General features: G+C 50.3%; 2 protein-coding genes across 21 annotated transcripts in view; one reads left to right on the forward strand and one right to left on the reverse strand.

Moving 5' to 3' along the window:
• Positions 1-1,505: 1,505 nt before the first annotated feature.
• On the forward strand, positions 1,506-17,614 carry GFRA4 (GDNF family receptor alpha 4). 18 transcript variants are annotated; one of them, XR_014832092.1, is made up of 8 exons: positions 1,506-1,632; positions 3,586-3,931; positions 4,055-4,164; positions 4,259-4,393; positions 5,130-5,218; positions 12,163-12,217; positions 14,699-14,896; positions 15,132-17,614. XR_014832092.1 is itself a non-coding variant. In XM_085003444.1 (6 exons), the coding sequence occupies exons 1-6, from the start codon at positions 1,587-1,589 to the stop codon at positions 12,319-12,321; spliced, it is 960 nt and encodes a 319-aa protein (XP_084859570.1). In that variant the 5' UTR covers positions 1,506-1,586; the 3' UTR covers positions 12,322-12,460. The 18 variants fall into 18 exon arrangements, 16 of the variants coding, with proteins under 16 accessions (XP_084859570.1, XP_084859579.1, XP_084859582.1 ...); XM_085003444.1 differs by lacking the exons at positions 14,699-14,896; positions 15,132-17,614 and having other exon boundaries at positions 4,259-4,468; positions 12,163-12,460; XM_085003453.1 differs by lacking the exons at positions 12,163-12,217; positions 14,699-14,896; positions 15,132-17,614 and adding an exon at positions 5,386-6,156.
• The window catches only part of ATRN (attractin), a 186,236-nt gene continuing 180,375 nt past the window's right edge, over positions 15,452-21,312 (reverse strand). The window contains exons 29-30 of one of the 3 annotated variants that reach the window (XM_021077390.2): positions 19,663-19,820; positions 15,452-17,496 (exon numbers count right to left, since the gene is read on the reverse strand). In XM_021077390.2, coding sequence (XP_020933049.1) covers positions 19,696-19,820 — 125 coding nt within the window. In that variant the 3' untranslated portion in view covers positions 15,452-17,496; positions 19,663-19,695. Of the gene's footprint in view, positions 19,821-21,312 lie in introns of all 3 variants that reach the window. The other 2 variants (XM_021077389.2, XM_001927289.8) reach the window with 2 other exon arrangements.

Below are 21,312 nucleotides of genomic sequence, written 5' to 3' on the forward strand. Positions count from 1 at the left end.
CTAACTAAAGACAGGATCGGTTACCATGCCAAGCCATGCCAAGCCTGAAGCAAAAGGAAAAATCAGAAGTTATGATTCTGAGGCAAGTACCCCATTCACCTCGTCCTGCAGGAGAGTGTGTGGAAGGCTTCTGAAGCGTCCATCATTGGCACATTTAACCTCCATAGCATTCCCTTGGCCCAAGCAAGTCACAGGGCCAGCCCAGGTTCTATGGATTAGGAGATAAACTCCACCTCTTGAAGAACTGGGGAATTTTTGCAATTACCCACTGGCAGCAGAGAAGCAGCTCCAAGGCTCAGACCTTGCTCTCAGTCTATAGTTCAAGGTGCTGAATGAGACTCTTTGCTAAAGCCCCCTCCTCTGTTCACTGTGGGGTTCTGATTTATAGGGAGGACAGAGCAATGACATAGAGAGGTTAATACCATTGAAAGACGTTTACTGCTTACAGTTTTCTCAAGAAGAGCACACACCTGCCAGGCGGGAACACACAGGAAAGCACCCAGTTTGTAAGGAAAGGCTGAGGAACGACCACAGTTTGGAAGAAACTAAAGTGACATCACCACTAAGTGCAATGTGGGATTCTGGATGGGATCTTGGAACAGAAAAAGAACATTAGTGGAAAGACTGGGAAAGTTCAAAATGGTCTATAGTTTGGGGAGTTTCTGCCGTGGTTCAGCAAGTTAAAACCTGTCTAGTATCCATGTGGATGCAGGTTTGATCCCTGGCCTTGCTCAGTGGGTTAAGGATCTGGCATTGTGGTCAGCTGTGGTGTAGGTTGCAGATGCAGCCTGTATCCTGCGTTGCTGTGGCTGGCAGCTGTAGCTCTGATTTGACCCCTAGCCCGGGAACGTCCATATGCTGCAGCTGCAGGGGAGAAAAAAAAAGGCCTGTAGTTAAGTTTCTTGTACCAATGTTAATTTCCAAGGCTTGATAATTGTACCCTGGTAAGCTAGAACACTGACATTAGCGAAAACTGGGTGAAGGCTATAAACAGAATGCTAGGAGTTCCCATCGTGGCTCAGCAGAAATGAATCTGACTAGTATCCATGAGGATGCAGGTTTGATCCCCGGCCTTGCTCAGTGGGTTAAGGATCCTCCATGGCTGTGGTGTAGGCCAGCAGCTACAGCTCCGATTCAACCCCTAGCCTGGGAACCTCCATATGCCGCAAAAAAAAAAAAAAAAAGAAAAAAGAAAATCTAGCATTTTGACAATATTCTAACTTTTTTTGCACGTCTAAAATTAGCCAATAAAAAGTTAAAATAGAACTTTTAGGAAAGAATCTTTTAGGAAAAGAACAGTGTTGCTTCATAGTTAATAGCTTAGCATGGGAGAAACAAGATCTTCTTGGGTTGTTATGTGGGTGTTGCTGTGTGTGTGTGTGGGGGGGTGGGGTCCATCTAGGTACATTCAGGCCCCAGACTCAGTGGGGGCGGGGAGTCATTCCTAATGCAAGAGCTCCTCCCACAGAAGAGCACATTAGTGCAGACACCTGGGTTTCCACCTCACTGTGGCTCAGGGGAGCTGGGAAGGAGGCACCTTTTGACCGGGGCTCTGCCTCCGGTCAGCCTCTCCTCTGCTGCCCAGCATGGCTAGCTGCTTGGCACCTGCGCTGCTGCTGCTGCTGCTTCTGGGTGAGTGGCTGCCTCCCCTGGACCTCTGAAACTTGGCTTCTCTGTCCTTGAGCCTCCTCTACCCTTAAGGACAAGGTGGGAGGGCAGGAGGGTGATTCCAGGAAAAGCCAAAATGCAGGAAGGGGCACTGGTGAGACACCAGTGCTCGAGGTGCGGGGGTACACACAGCATCCCACCCCCAGCCTTTAGGCGCCATGGAGCCACATCCCCCAAGTCTCACCCTGGTACCTCTGCCCCAGGAATCTTTTTCCTACTGCCTGCTCTCCTGCCTCTCTTACCTTTCCGCGGCCCCAGCCCTCCACCTTCACTCTCGCAGCTGCAGAGGTTCCTTGCCCTGCACCTTCAGTGTCTCCATGTCATGCATCTGCTTTCCATCTGCTTGGACAACCCTTTCCCTGCCTGGGGGATCACGGAGGGAGGAGTCACTTTACCAGGTGGTCTGAGGTTGGGAGAATGGAATCTGGCAGAGGTTTAAGGCCGAGGAGACCTTGGAGCTGAGATGTGCTGTTTGAGGGGTGGAGATTGAGGTAAGGGTGCTCCTGGTAGAAGGCAACAGTGTAAAACAGAAGTGGGACTAAGACCTTAGGAGACTAGGTGCTGTCGTGTGTGGCTGAGGCCTGGGGATGTGAGGGCTTGACTGGGAGAAAGTTTGCCCGCTGCTCTGTGAATCCTGGAACGGAGGGAAGGTGAGTGGATGGGAGGAGAGGAGAAAGGAAGGGCTTCCCTCCTCTGATCTGTGCCCTCCCCTCACACACCCATCCCAAGCCCTCAGTGTCCATTCTGCCTTCCTCCATGGGCCCTGAAAGAGGTGGCCAGTGCCAGAGAGGGGCCCTGCTCCAGGAACCACTCCCCCACCCCCACGCCATACACACACAGTGTCACGGGTGCTGACCCAGGCTGGGAAACTGCTTCTCACCTGAGCAAGGTGCTCCCGGAGGTTGAGAGCAAGGGGTAGGGGTAGCTTGGTTTTGGTGACCTAGGTCCTAGGAAGCGGCTGCCAAGTTCCAACCCCCCAGAGATCCTGGCTTGGCTGGATCTGATGTGGCCCATGGCACTTTTGGACAAAGCTCACCCTCTGCCTAACCAACCCCTGGTGTGTGACTGGCCTGTGCCAGGCACACTCTCTGCCCTCAGCAGAGTGCCACCTATCATGGAGCTTCGGGCCCTGTGGCTAAAGACAGGACTCTGTGGCCTGCCATCAGGGACTTTTCTTGAAGCCACACCTGGGGAGCCAGGCTTACACAGCTCCAGTGCCCAGAGCCCTTGCAGAGAATCCCTCTTTCACCCGGCTGGTGGAGAGCGGAGGGGCCGGAGGAGCCAGGATCCATCCAGATGGGGCAACAGAGGTTGGGCTGGTGAGATGGGAGCACCTGAAGAGAATGGAGGGAAAGGATGCCGAGGCAGGGGACAGGAGGAGGCGCAAGAGAAATTCCAGAAGGAAGGAGAACCAGAAACCCAGAGGCCACTCAAAATGTCTCCCAGGGGGAGGAGGGGAAAGAAAGAAAAGGCAGGTGTTCCAGCAGGTCAGAGAGGAAGAGGAGCGGCCACTGTCTTTGGCGCCATTTTTGCTAAGTCTCCATTAGACAGGTCCTCAGAAGCCTTGCTGTTTTCAGTGTCAGGTGAGGCCCAGGAGAATGGGAGGAATGTCATGGACCCCTTTTGGATGGGTGAGGAGTGGTGCCTGGGGAGGACGGGCCTCAGCTTCTGGGGGAGGCCAGGCTCAGCCTCGCTGGGCCCCATCCACCCCAGACGTGCTGCAGGAATCCTCAGATCCAGCCGCCGCCCATCCTCGCGACGGAAGGCGGGTCAGTGGCAGCCGCTCAAGCCTTCAGTTCACACTGCCCCCACTGGGTTTTGAGCACCCCGAACCTTCGGAGGGCCTGAGCGGGAGACAGTAGTAAAGGATGTGTGTAAGGCACGCCAGCAACTGCAGCCTGCCCGCCGCTCCACCAGGCTCGCCGAGCTCTGCTGCACGGAACCGATGCGTGGACGCGGCTGAGGCGTGCACTGCGGACACGCGGTGCCGTCGGCTGCGCACCGCCTATGTGGCGCAGTGCCTGGGTCCCGCCTCGCCGGGGAGCTGCCCACGCGCCCGCTGCCGCCGTGCCCTGCGCCGCTTCTTCGCCCGCGGGCCACCTCCGCTCACTCACGCGCTGCTCTTCTGCCCGTGCGGTGGCCCCGCGTGCGCTGAGCGCCGGCGCCAGACCTTCGTGCCTTCCTGCGCCTTCTCGGGGCCTGGCGCGGCACCGCCCTCCTGCCTCGCGTCCCTAGAAGCCTGCGAGCGAAGCCGGGTCTGCAGGTGCGGGAGGAGGTAGAGGAGAGGGAGGGGGTGGAGCCCACGGGGCCGGGGGGCGGAACACACCAGGCTGGGGGGCGGGGCTATAGAGCCGCCCGCCCCCTCACCGACCTCCCCGCCCCGCAGGCCCCGCCTCTTGGCCTTCCAGGCCTCCTGTGGGCCCGCCCCCAGCGCCTCGGACCTCTGCCAGGGGCACCAGGCCCCCAGCTGCCTGAGCGCCTATGCCGGCCTCGTGGGTATGCACCGCCCGGATCTTTGCTGGGGCGGGGGCTTTCCTGGGGATGGCTCTGCCTGGGTGGACCGATTATCCTGCCTTTGGGATCCCCGCAGGCACCGCCGTCACCCCCAACTACGTGGACAATGCGAGCGCGCGTGTGGCACCTTGGTGCGACTGCGGAGCCAGTGGAAACCGGCGTGAGGAGTGCGAAGCCTTCCGGGGGCTTTTTACTAGGAACCGCTGCCTGGGTGAGGGGCCCTGGCAGGGCGGTGGTGGAATCCAGTCTGTCCCCCTCCCTGGCTTCAGGGAAGCCCATTTTAGAGGTGAGGAATCTGAGGCTCTATGCAGCAGCCACTCAGGCCCACTTCCCCCTCTGCTGTCGTCTTGCCCTTTGGAGAATCTGTGCCCTACTCAGTATCGGGAGACCAAGTCACAGACCAAAGTAGAATCCTAGGGTTGTCTAGGCTGGTGTCCCCGGGGCAGGAAGTGGAGGCAGTTAAAACAAGTTTCCAAGAACCTGGAATAGAACAAGGCAAATTTCCTGTTCCTCCACTTCTGAGGCTGTTCCATCCCCAAGGCACAGCCAACTCCCCCTATTAATTATCTTGCTTTTTTGGGTCTGAATAGCTGGGTCTGACCAGTCAGGGAGTTAAGGGACCTGAGTTTGAAGCTGGCCTCTGCCACTTACTGACAGTTAGTTAACTCCTCTAAACCTTTTTGTGACCATCTGTAAAATGGGGATGATAATGGTTACCCTCTTGTGAGGATGGAAGACTACAGTTTGTAAGGCACTCTTAACACAGCTTGTCCTTATTTTGTTATTCCTTGCCCAATACCTTCCATCCCAAAAGCCAGTTTTTGCAGCCATCCTATCATCTCATTCCTGGCTGGGGAGAACCCACACAGGATGCCAAGTGTCTCAGTTTGTCCTTGAGGGTGCTAGGGTTTCTCAACCAAGGCCACCCTGCACCCCTCCCTCCATAGATGGCGCCATTCAGGCCTTTGATGGTTGGCCCCCAATCCTACATGACCACCTGGACCCTCACCAGGACTCTGAGCACAGCCTCCTGCAGGTAGGTGCACAGAGGAAAGGTGAGCCAGCAGCCTTTGTACTGCCTCCTCCCACCCTTCCATGCCAGCTGGGCTTAGTTGGAGGCATAATTGGCCTGGGATGGTGGGGGTAGCAGAGAGCAGAGCTAGGCTTCTGCCTCAAGCCTACACTCTGCTCCAACCTGCCAAGGCGTCCTCTGCAGACCGGCTCCTGGAGGGGAGCTCCCTGCTGTCCATGCTCCCTGTCCTGGCTCTTCAGCCCCTGCTCTAACTGGGACGGCAGACCTTGGATGACAGCCAACTGTCCCACCCTGCCTGGGATACTGGGCCTCATCGGTGCCCCACTGGAAGGGACCAGCTTACCTCCCAAGCTGGCCCCAGTGCTCTTGCGCCACTGCCCTTTACAGGTCTGGACAATTTTATCAGCCTCCCAAGCAGATCATGCTGTAAGGAGTACATCTGAACAGACTTGCAGGCTAAACTCCCTCTAATACTCCTCCAGCCTTTCATGGCATCCTCCGGTTAGGTACCACCCACCCATCCTGATAGCCACCTGCACCCCATAACTAATGTGGGCAGAATGCTTCCTCTCCATGATATGCTGCTTGTTGGGCACCACCTGGAGTGAGAATCCTGTCCCCTGTGTTGCACTGGTCACATGGCCATCTTCCCCATGGTTCAGCCTCGCACTGAGACTGGCATCCATAGCTGAATAAATCCACACGCACTGAGACTGCCCTTGCTTTCATGTGATCTATGCCCTGGGAGTTTAGAGACCAGGATCAGCCATAGGGTGTTCCTCTGCTGGCCTTTGTGACCTTGTTCAGCCTCAGAACCTCTCTAGGCTCCATCTTACCCGTGGATGCTGAACTAGTAGCAGGAATTTTGGTTGCTTTTGTTTATTGTTTCATTCCCAGCTAGTAATCAAATAAAGAAACTACATTTCCCAGCCTTCCTTGCAGCTAGGGAGTGGTCATGTGATATCTTCAGGCCAATGAGTGAAATTCACAGATAAGGCTTTCAGGAGAGTTCTTTAAAAAGGAGCAGACTTGGGTGATCTGGTTGTGGTGCATCTGAAAGGAATCCAACTAGGAAGCATGAGGCTGCAGGTTTGATCTCTGGCCTCACTTCAGTGGGTTAGGGATCTGGTGTTGCTGTGAGCTGTGGTATAGGTCTCAGGCACCACTCAGATCTGGTGTGACTGTGGTGTAGGCCAGCAGCTGTAGCTCCAATTGGACCCCTAGCCTGGGAACCTCCATATGCTGCAGTGCGGACCTAAAAAGCAAAAAAAATTTAGAAAAGGAGCAGACTTGCTGCCTCGGCCCTTCAGCCTCTGGCCTCAACTCACCCCCCTTCTTGCCCAGTATTTGGTGGCAATGCCTGGGGACTTGGGCACCATTTTGAAAGTAGACCCACATGACGACGTTGTGGAGCTACTGCACCAGTCCCAGGCTGCCTTCCTCTGGACTTTATTATGTGAGAAAAATGATACCTTCAGTTTGTTTAAGCCATTCTCCCCATGTGTCTGTTGTTTTCAGCCAAACATAGTCCTTGATTGATACACTCCCACCTCTGAGGTGCCTGGAGCCCTGGGATCACCTGCCTTAGACATTAAGGGGAGCCCCACCTCAGTGTGCACAGAGCCCGGCCCTGGCAGACACTTGAAAGAAGGGTCAATGGTGGTTTTGTTTTTCCTTTTTTCTTTCCTTCTTTTTGGCGGCGCCTGAGTCATGCACAAGTTCTCAGGCCAGGGATCCAACCTGTGCCACAGCAGTGACAACGAATGGTTTTTTAAAAAAATTTTTTAATTTTAATTTTTTTCTTTTTTGGTTGCCTTGCAGCATGTGGCTGTCCCAGGCCAGAGATCAGATTCAAGCCACAGTTGGTTGCAACTAATGCTGCAGCTGTGGCAACACCAGATTCTTAACCCACTGTGCTGGGCCAGGGGTTGAATCTTCATCCCAATGTTCCAGAGACTCAGCCAATTCCATTGTGCCACAGCGGGAACACTGGTTTTGTTTATTAACTTCCGTGTTTCTGTCCACGTGGAGAGTCAGATTCTTTCCTTCAGCCGAAGGAAATTATCATAAAGTTTCTTATAAACAGTCTGTGTGGACCCACAAATGCCGAGGACGTTGTTAAACTGCAGTTCTGTGGAGGAGTTTTGGGAGGGGAGGGTGGAATGAAGGGGAAAGGTACTTAGCCTTCCTCCTCAAAAGCTTGGAAAGTCCTGATGAGCTACTGTGTCTCCGGGCTGTTCCTTCTCAAACCTGGTTGAGATTTGGCAGGAGCCACAAGACAGGTTGAAGTAGAAGCTGTTGATGCCTTGCTCAGACCTCTCTAAGCTAGTACAACCCATCCCCAAGCTGCTGGGATGTTGGCTGCTAACAGATCGCAGCTGCTCCCTTCTCTAGAAGAAATGGCTGTAAGGTTACACTCTGCCCTCAGAGGTGGACAATAGCCGATGACTGACTGAGGCAGGAGTTCAGAGCCTGGCCGGCCTGCCTGCCTGGGGGGATAGTTCTCTGTGCCATTCATGCATCAGAGCTCCCTGTGGGATCAGGCTAAGGTTGGATTCCAGCTGAGACCACATCCTAATTTAGCTCCTTCCCCTGCCCACTACTGCCTCCCTCACTTAGAAGTTCCCTTCAGGGCATTCCCTCCAATAAATCATGGCTTGAGAATCTCTGACTTGGGCTCCACTTCTGAAGAACCCGACCTAAGACACGGGGGTTAGGTACAGACCATGCCAAAGCCCAGGCCTGGGGCTGTTCTGAACAGAAAAAGAGCCGCTGGCATTGCGACTATGTAAATAGCAACTCATGCCAAACCTACAGATGCTGCATGTGGCAGCTGTCATCCAGCCTATCAGCATCAGACAGTACTCTCCTGGCTGGAACCAAACAGATCAAATTGGCTTGGGCATGCAACTGAGCAACCTGGGCTTCAGGCACAGCTGTCTCCAGGGGTTCAGATGATATTGCCCTTTGCTGGTCCGTGTTTCCCTCCAAGACCAAACAGGTTCTTCCCACAGCTAAGGATGTTCCCAGCAGCCCTGGATCTATAGTCTATCCTTTGGCACTCTCAGCAGAGAAAGGCACTTCTCTCTCTCAGCATTCGTGGCCCAGAGAATGACATCAGCCCACCAAGTTCACACAGAATGGAAAGGACAGTTTTCTAATAGAAAAAAGGAAGGATGACAGTCTTAGCAATGCTCAAAGAGTCTAGCCTCTTCCCACTTCACAAAGAAAAAAAGAGTCAGCCACCTACACCTGTATGGGAATGGACACCTGGAGGTGGGCTGGAGACAGGTGTGGGGTAGGCAAGTGGAAGCATTGCCTTGACCCATGTGCCACCATTGCATGGTGGCCCAAGTGCAGAATTAAATATCTGCTGAGTGATTCACCTTATGTGAGAGTATGTTAAACTCTACCACTTCTGTTTTTTACTCAAATAATTGGAAAAAAATAGAACCATATACCTTTCAAAAGATTGGGAAGATAAAAGTGAGTGGAACCTAGGGAGTTCCCGTTGTGGTGCAGTGGAAACAAATCCAACTAGTAACCATGAGGTTGCGGGTTCCATCCCTGGCCCCGCTCAGTGGGTTAAGGATCCGGTGTTGCTGAGGGCTGGGGTGTGGGTCGCAGATGAGGCTTAGATCTGGTGTGGCTGTGGCTGTGACGTAGGCCAGCAGCTGTAGCTCTGATTAGACCCCATGTGCTGTGGGTGCGGCCCTAAAAAAAAAAAAAAAAAAAAAAAAAAAAAGACAAAAAGACCAAAAAAAAAAAAAAAAGAAAAAAAAGAAACAAACAAACAACTGAGTGGAACTTAGTAGAAAACTGCAAAATTGTTTCATGGCAGCTGGCTGTTTTCCTTCAGTACTTCTCCCCAACTCAGGCACAGGCTTTAATCAAATGGAGCCCCTTTAACATCAGATAGTATGCAAGGAAAAGAGGCATCCGTACTGGGCACAGGGGAAAAATAAAAGGTCACGGGGCCCTGATGTGAGCCTGGCTCTGTTTTCTCCCAGAGTGAGAACATTCCTGGCGGGAGGCCTGAGGCCGTCCGGGGCATGGACCTAGCCAGCCCTGGAGACAGAAGCCAAGAGGGAGGACAAGGCCCTGTGTCATGCAGAGGCCACCATCCTGCCACCTCTGGGACAGTGCAGTTCCTAGGCTTTTGTGGCTATAATGGGCTGAATAGTGGCTCCAAAGATATGTCCGTATCCTAATTCCTGGAATCTGGGAATGTTGCCTTATGCGTAGGTGAATATTATCTTCTGCAGTGAAAGGCGTGATTAAGGATCGTGAGAGGAGGCACTTATCCTAGATTATCAGAGGGGCCATAAATGAGTCACTTGCGTCTTCATTAAAGAGAAGCAGAGGAATTAGAGTTTCCGTTGCGGCTCAGTGGATTCAGGACCTGACAGTGACTGTGAGGATGTGGGTTCAGTATCTGGCCTCGCTTAGTGGGTTTAGGATCCGGCATTGCTGCAAGCTGCAGTGTAGGTCACTGATTTGGTTTGGTAGTGCCATGTCTATGGCATAAGATGACAGCTGCAGCTCTGATTCAACCCCTAGCCTGGGAACTTCCATATGCTGCAGGTGCAGTGTTAAAAAAAAAGGAAGAAAATAAAAAGAGAGGCAGAGGGAGGTTAGACAGACACACAGGAGACTTAGGCAGAGACGGGAGTGATATGGCCACAAGCCAAGGAATGGAGGCAGCCACTGGAAGCTGGGAGAGGCCAGGAACAGACTCTCCTCTAGAGCATCTTCTGCCCTGGGGGGAGTGCAGCCCTGCTGACAGCATGATTTTGGACTTTCGGCCTCCAGAACTGTGAGAATAAATTTCCATCGTTTAAACCCACTGAGGTTGGATAATTGGTTACAGCAGCCCCAGAAACTAACGGAGTTGTCTAAGGTGGTCAGAGTGTGGTTTCTGTCACTTCCATGTAAAAAGGTCCCGGATTGTGGCACAGGATTAAGTCTGGCCATACACCTCAAAGCTGAGCCAGCTGCGGCCCCCACAACAGGAAGGGGTGTCGCCTTGTCCACATCTGAGTATTGGCCTATGTCCTGCCAGGTAGCTGCCTTGCTGTTACCTGTCTCACAGGCGCTCTGGGCGACTGCAGTCCTGGCCTGGCCTCACCCCTGTGACTGGGTCTCTGTTAGCTCTTGTCAACACTGAGCCTCCAGCTGGCAGGTGGCTGGGGATGAGGGCAGTCAGAAAGGCAGGTGTTGGAAGCATCCATGGATTTATGGGTGGAAACTTCATGGCTCATGAATGCCCACTCTGGCGTGCAGCCTGTTGTCTGAGGTGCAAGGTTGATAGGAAGCTGCTCACTGCCCACCTTCTCCCCCCAACCCCCCATTCGAGTTTAAATGGGGCCAAACTCACAGAACTGGCTTATCTTTATAGAGTATGGATACTGGTGGGTGAAATTACTAGAGAGCCAGGAAGGAAGGGGCTGTGCGGGGCTTCAGGGGAGGCCCCCCACGGGAAAGCAGCTTGCCAGTGAGCCTGGCAGGCCTGTGATTTTTTTGGGCCTTTTTTTTTTTGGTCTTTTTAGGGCTGCACCAGTGGCATATGGAGGTTCCCAGGCTAGGGGTCTAATTGGCGCTGGTTACAGTGTGTGTGACTGTCTGTGCAGATGCAACATGTGTGGGGTTGGAACTCAGATACAAGGCATGACATTGAGGTTGGTGACAGAACATTCCAAAATGATGACCAGCTCTTGGTAAAGTTGTGAAGAAAACAAAGTCCAGTCTTCCCTTTAGTTATAAAGTAGCTGCATTTCGGGAAAACTTTGTTTACAACAGGATTGGGTTCTAAACTAAAGTAATTAGAAACAGGAGTTCATGTCGTGGCTTTGTAGTAACGAACTGCACTAGTGTCCTTGAGGACACAGGTTCGATCCCTGGTCTTGCTTAGTGTATTAAGGATCTGGTGTCGCTGTGGCTGTGGTGTAGGCTGGCAGCGGGAGCCCCGATTTGACCCCTAGCCTGGGAACTTCCATATGCTGCGGGTGCAGCCCTAAAAAAAAAAAAAAAAAATTAGAAACAGATTTTTTTTCATCTACACAAGTATTCTGCAAGACATTTAAAAATTGGGGCTGGGGCATGAGTAAATTCCTTATTGGGCAGGACATTCCAACCCACTAAATGATAGCACTGCTTCTCAGTAATAATCCAGTCACCTCACCTCTTTCCAAGATGTCCCCTAGGGGGCAGTCCTGTGCCCGTTAGAACTATTGTCCCAAAGGACCTGGCTGGCCTCCACTCTGACCTCTGCTGTTGTACGCATTTTGCACCCTGCCCCCCTCCCCCCTCCCCCACCCTAGGCCTCCCCCCACCCCACGCCCTGCAGACCCACCAGGCACATGGGCCTCCACACCCGCTGTTGCTTCTATTCACCGTGCTCTTTGAGCAGACATCCGTGTGCTCCCTCCTTCACTCAGTTCTGCCCAGCTGTCACCTTAGCCTCAGGACCTTCTGCATCTCCACTCTGTAAAGTAGCAGCCCCCAATCCTTCACAACCTTTCTTCACAGAACTTAGCCCCCAGTATTGTCTTCATTGTGTCTCCCCACAAGATTGCAGACTCACTCCACGAGGACAGGGATTTGTCTGCATGGTCCATGGTGAAGTCCCTGGTCCCCACACAGTGCTTGGGTGACAGATGGTGGCAGACACACTTCAGTCACTGGCCTACAGCGACTCTGAAATCCTCCTGGGCCCTGCCTTGGGGTGTGGGAGGTTCCTGGCCAGGTCCAAAATCTGCCCTCTGAGGTGGCATGGGGTCGTAGGCCCTCATTGGATGGCTTTCACAGCCTGCAAATGGTTCTAATTAAGGCTTTCTCAATAGTCACAGGGTTGGTTGGTTTCATTTTTTTAAGGTCAGATTAATGGTTTCTTTGGCAACATCATTCCCTCAAAAACCTAACTTTTTCTTTCTTTCTTTCTTTACCAGGCAGGTCCAGGGTCATTGACAGCATTCCTAGTTCTTTCCTGGGCACTGTTCTCAGGTTGGCTTTATCTCTTTGCTTCCTTATCCACATGCCTTCCCCTCAAGATGATGAGCTTGTGGTTAGGAGGCTCAAGCAGGAAGTGCACACCCTCTGATTCTTAGCCAGAGGCTGAGTCATGGGCCGTTTTTTGCTTATAAGCACATCTTCCTGTTTGGAAACTAGAAGCAAGGCTAGTTGGCTTTCCCAACACTCTATGACCTTGTATTTCAGAATTCTCTACCCGTCATTTCTGCCTGTAAACTGGCTAAACTTTTTTGGAACCCACCTCTGTCTTCCTCAAAGCGGCCAGTAATAATCAACATACCACATTCTGTTTTTTTTTTTTTTTTTCCCCATTTCTTTCCCTTGAACAAAAAACTCAATAGACACGAAGTTTACTTTAACAAGTTAATCAAACATCAATGGCTGTACCAGAGGTCCTGCCACTGCCTGGCAGTGATCCCCAGCTGGCCTGCCTGCTGCATGTGTCTCCTCATTGCCTGCCACCTGACCACCAGCTAAACCAATGCCATGTACCTTAGGCTTTGGTTTAAGTTACCTTGCACTTCTAGGGGCCAGTTTGTGTATGAGTAAGAGTAAGAAAAGCTACCTGTTGTAATAAAAACTCAAAATCTCAGTGGGTCGGTAGAGTGAAAGTTTGCTTTTCAGTGATGCACAGGCCAGCACACAGCTCTTGCTGGTCAGGTGACTTGCCTCTTGGTGGTGACGGAGGGGACCCTCACTACCTCCACCATCATTAACTTGTGCCCTCCAGGGAGTCCCACGTGGGAGCATGGTAGGTGTGCCACATTTGGAACTTACCTCTGCCAGCGTTTCTTTGGCTAAAGCCCAGTTTGTGGCCCCAACCTAACTGCAAGGCTGCTGCTGACCTGTGTGTCCAGTGGCAAACTGCTACAGTGTCACCAAATCATAGGTTTCTAGTCAGTCAGAGGTGCTTGGTGGCTCTCACAATCCTTCTCACAAGTTTCAAGGTCCTCCCCAACCTAGTGCTGGCCTCCCATTCACCTGTTTCCCACCCACGCCCAGGCTGAAGCCGGTGGGCAGGCCTCCTCCAGGCTCCCGACCCTGGCCTGGTGCCTCGCCCACCCTCCCCTGTAGGAACCATAGCCCTTCTTTGTGCTTCCTCTGGACTTTTGCTTTCTCATCTTCCTTTGCCTTGGTCTCACCTGAAAGGCACTGCTCTGAGGGCAGGAGCTACATAAAGCGGGGCCGGGCATGCAGAAGGCCCACAGACAAGGCTTTGTGAACAGACGTGTTAAGTTCATCAGAAATTCAGGATCAAGGAGGAGTTCCTACTATGATGCAATGGGATTGGGGGTGTTTCTGCAGCACCAGGTTGCAGGTTCGATCCCCGGCCCAGCTTAGTGGGTTAAAGGATCTGCCATTGCTGCAGCTGTGTTGTATAGGTTGCAGTGTGGCTCAGGTCTGATCCCTGGCCTGGGAACTCCACATGCTGCAGGGCGGCCAAAAAAGACCAAGGACAATGCTGTGGCCTCGGAGGACTGCGGGGAGCCGAGAAGATACAAGGAGCCAAGGAAGGGAGCTTGCCTGAACGGTGCAGTTCTGAGGACAAGCTCCCAATCAGGAAAAGGGGCCTGTTTGAACGGTACAATTCCGAGGGCAGCTGCCTAAACAAGGGGATGCCTGCCTGCACGGCACAATCCCGAGGACAGGCCCCAGAAGATAATAAGGCTCGCCCGCTGACATAGGTGGAAAACTAATTTTCCCAAAAAATAATTTCCATTTTGTGTTGCTGAGTGGGGATTGTTCCATGGATGACTTAGTCTTTTCTGTTATTCACTTGTTATTCAGTTTTCCTCATTTTTCCTGATTATTTACTTATTATTCTTATTTCCCATTCTTATTTTCCTGTGGTGATTTGTGATTTAACAAAGTTACAACAATAATATAATAAGAATTTCATCCTAAAGGACTTTTCCCTATTTAAATCCAACTTAATTAAAACACAGTGTTTATCTACTAACTAGTTATACAGTAAACTTTAGAGTTAGGATTTTAATGAGGTCCATAGAAGTTAGACATATTATTCTTGATCAAAAGAAACCCAGCTGTGAATTTTGTCCTTGATTTTAGAAACTTTCAGTGGTAGCAACTAAGTTGATTTGTATGTTCTCACACTGTCTCTCTGCCAAGGACACTTTGAAGATAGACACTAGTCTGAAGACAGGATTTTTTTTGTGTCTGTAACTTCTTTAGCTTGTGGGAACTGGCTGGCCATAAGATGGTTTGTGCTGGGTCTCCTCTTTCCCATACGATATGCTGTGCCTGTTTGTCCTTGAACTGTACTCATTAAATTTAGTTAAGTTGAAGATTTTAGAATGTAATGTATTGCTACCGTACCATGTGATCAAAAAACAAAGCCTAATAGTTAACCAATGTACTTTTAACACTATGATGTAATCTGTAGTGAAAAACTGTCTATATAATCAACCACTTATGCTAATAAAATTTGAGCAGTCCAGCGCCCTGAAAGAAGGGACAAAGAGGCTGTCTCCATGTGTACATTCGCCAACGCGTGTCCCTCTCCTACTGGGAAAAAGTGTACACTCCCTGGCCGCCAGAGCTGGCCTCCAGCAGAGAACTAAACCTATCAGCATGCCTGAGGATTAGCAGAAGCCTCCAGGAGGACGAACCTTGAAGGACCAAGAGCAGCTGGTAAGGCACCGGCATTGGGGTGATGGTGGCTGGACAGACTGACCCGCACACCAGTCTCTGTCCCCCACACTGGTGTGTCGAGGGCAACACGTGGGAGAGTCCCCCTCACAAGCTGTGCAGGGCTCCTCCCACACACGGTGCCCAGGCTGCTGGCTGATGCCTCAGTCACGGACCGCCAGTGCTTTCTTGGAGGCAGTCTGAAAACGTTTTAAAACATTTTTTCCTTTTCTCGCAGTTCCCGTTGTGGCGCAGTGGAAGCGAATCCAACTAGGAACCATGAGGTTGCGGGTTCTATCCCTGGCCTTGCTCAGTGGGGTAAGGATCTGGTGGTGTCGTGAGCTGTGGTGTAGGTTACAGATGCGGCTTATATCTGGCGTGGCTGTGGCATAGGCCGGTGGCTACAGCTCCAATTCAACCCCTAGCCTGGGAACCTTCATATGCCCTAAAAAGCAAAAAAAAATTAAAACAATTTTTTTTTTCCTTTTTCTTAAGGTTCTAATGACCAAATTGTAAAAATAAGTGAAACAAAATCAAACACTAGGAACAAAACCCACATTTTTATCAGATCTACTTTTATTTCAGAAGGAAGTTTGTATTATAGTATTTACTTTTGTTTATATACAAGTTCTTCACATTTGTGTTTTAAAATGCACAGACCTCCCTTAATTCTCTTGTTCCTGCTTAAATTAGCTGTTATTTTACAATACAAAAAATACCAAAAAATTGCAGTCCTAAATGTATGTATAACACCCACAATCCCCAGCAATGAAATAGTTTACAATACTTACTCCATATTTACATGAGTGCAATAGATGCTAAATTATACATATTAACAAACTAAGCTTGAATCCAAAACAAAAAACCCCAAAACAAAACTGTAAATAACTATAAAACAAAAACATTTCCAGAGCCAGAATTAGTTCAACAAAACAGGCGTCACTAGTGTTTAGAATGCTTTGTGCACAAATTCAGTTACTGAAAGTCGATTCCATTATTGCCTTTGAAAGAGAAGGCGCCAGTTTTCCTCTCTGCTCCAGACCATCTCCCTGCAGGCGAGCGTGTTTATGAATTTGGACAACTTGGGAAATGTCTCTTGGTGGGCGTGGCTGTCTATGAACCATCACGGTGGTTTTTATGGTTTGAGCCATAAAAACAGCTGTATGGTTTTGAGCCATTTGGTAAACCGGGTAAACATTTCAGACTGAGAGCCGGTGCATAGCCCGAGACAGGCAGACTCTGCTTTCCTGGGTTTGTCCTCAGGTGGCCAATTCTCACAGAAACCACGAGGAAAGGTCTCCTGGGTTGACAGGTTTGAGGAGCTGAATTCTGCTGTAATTCTGAAGAGCTGTTCTTCCACCTTGGACGTTGCCCTAGCATTAGCTTAGGTTGTTAGTAAGTGCTTAGTGAATATTTGTTGAATGAATGGATGAAACCTAAGGATCAAAGGTGTTCATGAAAATGATACCACCACCCAAGGAAGTGACTCGCTCCCACCTCCTCTCTAAATACACTCTATTACATCGAAGGAGCAAGATTTGCACTGAATGGTAAAATGTGTCTTTCCATTTGCCCCAGATTTCCTGGGACATCTCCAATCTCGCACCTCAGACCTCACCCACAGATGCTGCCGTATTTTCCTTTTGCCAGCAGTCCTTGTCCCGGGCTGCTTTCCTCCAGGTCAGCTCAGGGGAGCATGGGCTGCCTTCTCCCCCCATCTCCTCCCACATTTAGAGGTGATCCTCACAGGGAAGCATGGACTTCTCCCCAAACTGTGTGGGGAAGGGCAGAAGGAAAGGGTGAAGGTCTCCATGGGAAACAGGAGCTGATTAACAACAAAGCGGCCACCCACTCCCACTCCCAGTTTTCAGTAAACTATGGTCCTGGGAAATGGTTGTTAAAAATTTAGACAAAAACCACAACAAAATGCAGCCTGGAAAACCCCTTTTTGGAAAATCTGCTATCTATAGGTACAGTCTTCGAATCTAAAGACTAAGAGAAACATTTCTCAGGGTGACATTGGTCCTCCCTGGCAACCCACAGCACCAAGAGGCCGACTGGGAGATTCACCACGCACTTGCAGAGCCAATGCTGGGGACAGAGATGTTCCTGCTGCCACCGTCTCTTTCCACACCGCCTGCATACGTGCACTGACAGATGGTCCTGCTTTAAAAGTTATCCGATTGGTCCCAGGTGTGCTTGACACACGGGCACAGGGGGATGCCTTTCTTGGCTTTGTGACCACTGTATCAGGGCATAACGAGAGGAATTCTCTGAATCTGGATATCCAGCGTGTGGCACGAACACATATTAGGTGAAACTCAGATACCATTACGTTTAATAAAAATACATTAAGATATTTTTCTGTTTTATGTACACTCCGAATGTCTGGGCATTCAGACACTACTGTATAGTTATGTACAAGTGCAGTATCAATGTTTTCGTAACTATTTTAATTTACATACAGGCTCTCGCGTGACATGCAGGCATTTCTCTGAAGTTCCAGATGACTTCCTCTTGGTAAGTGGCTCTGAGCTGAGTGCCTCTTTCTCCTGCTGCTCCCTTCTTCTGGCCTGAGCCTGGAGGAAGCCGTTTACTACTGGCTGCAAAGGAAAAGCAGGTGGATCCAGCTGTTTCTCCACTATTGGAGCAGAATGAAACTTCACTTGCTCCTTCCTTTCTTTTAAAAAATAAAATTATCTTTTAGAAAAAAGACAATAACCAGGTAGTTATGGGACACGGTGCATATCATTTCAAGGCATGGGACTACGGTAGGGAAGAGGCTTCTTTGCCAAGGAAACACTAATCCTTTAACAAACAAGGACGTCCCTTGTGGGAGGGTCCCCCTCCAGTGGCCTTGTGGTAACTACAGGGGTGAAGGGCCTGTCCCTTGGTAGGCTCTCCGTGGGTGCTGTGATCTGGAGCAGGGATGTGGGGCGCTTTTAAGAGGAGGAGTCTTTTCTAGAACTTTCTGCTCTCTAACAGTGATGTGAAAAAGCAGCATTTTGAGAGGCAAGTCTCAAAGTAGAGGTGTTTTGTGCATCAGACAGTGTTTTATGGTTCAACATCCTTGAAAACCTCTTTCCAGGCCCTTCTTCATGGGAGCGGAGCTAGTGCTGTGGGAGCGAGAAGGCTCCCTCTCTGGGCTCTGCATGTACAGGTGGGGTGCTGCAGTGTTTGCTCTTTTGAGTATTCACTTCTCCAAATTCACAGACTTGAGCACTGCTGTCTAAAGCTCTATCCCAGCAGGGCAACGCCAGAAAGCCCAGGTTCTGAAGCAGAAGAGAGGTCTTGGGAGGCTGCTGCGTAACACCAGAGGACAGAGCACCATGGACAGGGACGACGCAACATCCAGGCAGGGCCCTGAGAAGGGCAGGGACTGCCAGACCCCCCTTACATTTGGTCCCTTTCCGTTTGGCAGAGTTTCCCCTCCTTGTCCATTTTCCCCATGTGCTTTTCATCCTTGTCCGCGTTCACTGCCCTCCCACAGCCACCGCCTGGAGGAAAGAGGGCAAACGGCTCCAGGTCCTTTTCCAGGCTTTGACAACAGGAGCCCGAGCCTCTCCCGGCATATGACTCGACCTGCAGCCCTAGAGTGACCCGCCAGCTCAAGCAGGCTACAGGAACAGAGTCGCCCGCTGATTCAGGGGTCCCAACTACCGTCGTGCTCTTTTCTGTTCAAGGGGGACACGTAACATGAACAAGTCCCTTCTCCTGTGGTGTCCTGGCAGGAGTGGCCAGAAGGGCTGAAGCAAACGTCAGGCCTAGAATGACCAGGCGCAGGGAGGGCCTGCGGGAACACGCCTTATTTAGGGTCCTTTTTGACAACCATGAAAACAGGAGCTTTCGCAGTCACGTCATTTCTGCTTTCCTCTCAATCCTGCTGCTACGTTAAATGTTTCTTGGGGTGAGAGAATTCTTCCCTGGCTGCAAATTAGATTTTAGAAAAAGAGCAGATTGCCAATGATAGCCATTTAAGTTTTATAACAATGTCAGAATGCAATTATGTAAAAACTTATGCTTACTAACCTTCCAATTGCTAGATCTACTTAAAGTCTAGGCACTTAGTGTGTGTGTGTGTCTGTGAGGAGAGGGGGAGGGGGGAGGGAGAGAGAGGAGAAAGAGAATTTCAAATGGATTAAGACTAATCGAGTTGCTACAGAAAACTACCCATTACATCGGTTTACATTCTAAGTAACATTGTTGACCTTGACATTGAAAATAGCCCCCTTCTATCTTATGATTCAAAAGAATGGACCATTATTAATTCTCAGCTAGAAAAAAGCTACTCCCTGGAAGAGAGATATTTGCCTAAATCGTGCAAGAATAAATAGCACATCTTTTAAAAAAGATAGCAGGCTTCAGATGAAAACAAGTTACTTCATCTGACTAATTTTTAAAAGACCACGTTCAAGAATGACTGATGACAAAGGTCTACTCGTAAACACGACATCTTTTGTGTTCTGCACAGTTGACACAATCCCAAGAACAGTCTTCCACAAGTGAACCTGAGTGTGATCCTAGCTCTCTCATTTGCTCTGCACCAGCCTCCTCCTCCAACAACTGGGTCGCCCCTGGACCTGGAACTAAATCAGTTATTTCCTATGTGAAAGTAAAAGGTTAGATGCTGGAGCACAGATGGGAGAAACCGTCAAAGAAAGCTTGTGAACATGCAGATGAGGTGGATGTTTTGAGGGTTTCCAGTCTTCTGCCCCACACAGAGTCTCCCTGCCTGCTCCCTCCCTGCAGACGGCTCTGGCTCGCCGCACCTCGCTCGCTCACGGAGAGTCCTGGCCCCAGCATCAAATGCAGGTCCCAGGCTGCGCAGGGGGCTGCTGCTTCCGGTTCCTTACCGCTCCCGACTTCTCTTTGTACACTATTGGCATCTGCTGAGAAATGTCCACCAGGGCGCTGGCCACTGCGAGACCTTGGGAGAACCGATGGAGAGAACACATGTTATAGGAACAGCTTGCTTCTATTTTAAAAATAATTAAAAAATTTTCTTTTTACATTCCCATGGTACAATGGAAAAGTCTTCTTCTTCTTTTTTTTTTTTCCTTTTTATGGCCACACTTGCAACATATGGAAATTGCCTGGCTAGGGGTTGAATCAGAGCTGCAGCTGCAGCTGCAGCCTACACCACAGCCATGGCTACACCAGATCCAACCCACATCTGTGACCCACACCGCAGCTTGCAGCAGAGACTACGTCAGGTTCTTAACCTGCTAAGCCACAACGGAATGCCTAGACAGGAAACGTCTTACTTCCAACCTGTGTCTTCCTCTATCAGAGTAAGTGCTTTCATTGGTTTGTATATATTCTTTCAGGGTTTATTTGTACAAATGCAAATACATGTTCGCCCCCCTCCCCATCACATTTACATGAAAATAGTACCTTACTTTTCAGAAGACCGACCAAGCAAAGTGCTCTGCCTGGTGGCAGGAACATTTAAATAAGACTGCAGACTTGCTTTTAAGCACTAACTTTCTCCTGTCCGCATCCAAATGGGTGTCAAGGAAAAGCAGCACTCTTTACAATGAAATTATTCATTCCACATAGGCCAGCCAGCACTAGTTATTTTGCTGTCTACACCATGATAAGGGGTAGGACAGACTCCAGGGCCACACTCTGGAATAAGCAAGGTTCTTTAACTTCCCTGTGCCTTAGCTTCCTCATTTGTAAATGGGGCACAGCACAGAGCTCATGTGATGCGTCAATGAGTGAACTGTTGAAGTCTTAGAATGGTACCTGGCTCATCACCCTACCACCTCCCCTACCATCTTTGCTTTAGGGACTGGCGGGTCCGTTCTCCTTTTTGTATTGGTAACTGATTAGTCCGTTCTCCTTTTTGTATTGGTAACTGATTAACCTGATGTTCATTAGGGAAGGCAAGTCCGGGTGGAGCTGATTCCTACAGCGGGAAAAGGACAGACAGGCTCAGAGCCCAGCTGAGGCCCCCAGAAGCCACGTTAAAGGAGCTTCTTACTCCATCTCGCTGAGCCTATAAAAAGGTGGTGGTGGTGGTGGGGTAGCTTTTAAGTGCCAGGTAGTACCTGGCATGCAGTGGGGAATCCCACTAGTGACCACTGTTAATAGCAAAGACAGAGCCAGGTGCTTTGAGAGTCCAGAGAAGGACACCATCTAAAACAGAGGGTAGGAGTTCCTGTGGTGGTTCAGTGGTAGTGAACCCGACTAGTATCCATTAGGACACAGGTTCAATCTCTGGCCTCACTCGGTGGGTTAAGGATCTGGCATTGCCATGAGCCGTGGTGTAGGTTGCAGATTTGGCTTAGATCTGACATTGCTGTGGCTGTGGTGTAGGCCGGCAGCTACAGCTGTGACTGAACCCCTAGCCTGGGGACTTCCATATGCCACAGGGGTAGCCCTAAAATAAAGGCAAAATAAAAATAAAAGTGGGG

Source organism: Sus scrofa, chromosome 17 (assembly GCF_054392235.1).
Source record: "Sus scrofa isolate SSC_HxYL_T2T_F1_AM1 chromosome 17, Sscrofa_HxYL_maternal_Yorkshire_Landrace_v2.0, whole genome shotgun sequence".
Classification (NCBI taxonomy): domain Eukaryota; kingdom Metazoa; phylum Chordata; class Mammalia; order Artiodactyla; family Suidae; genus Sus; species Sus scrofa.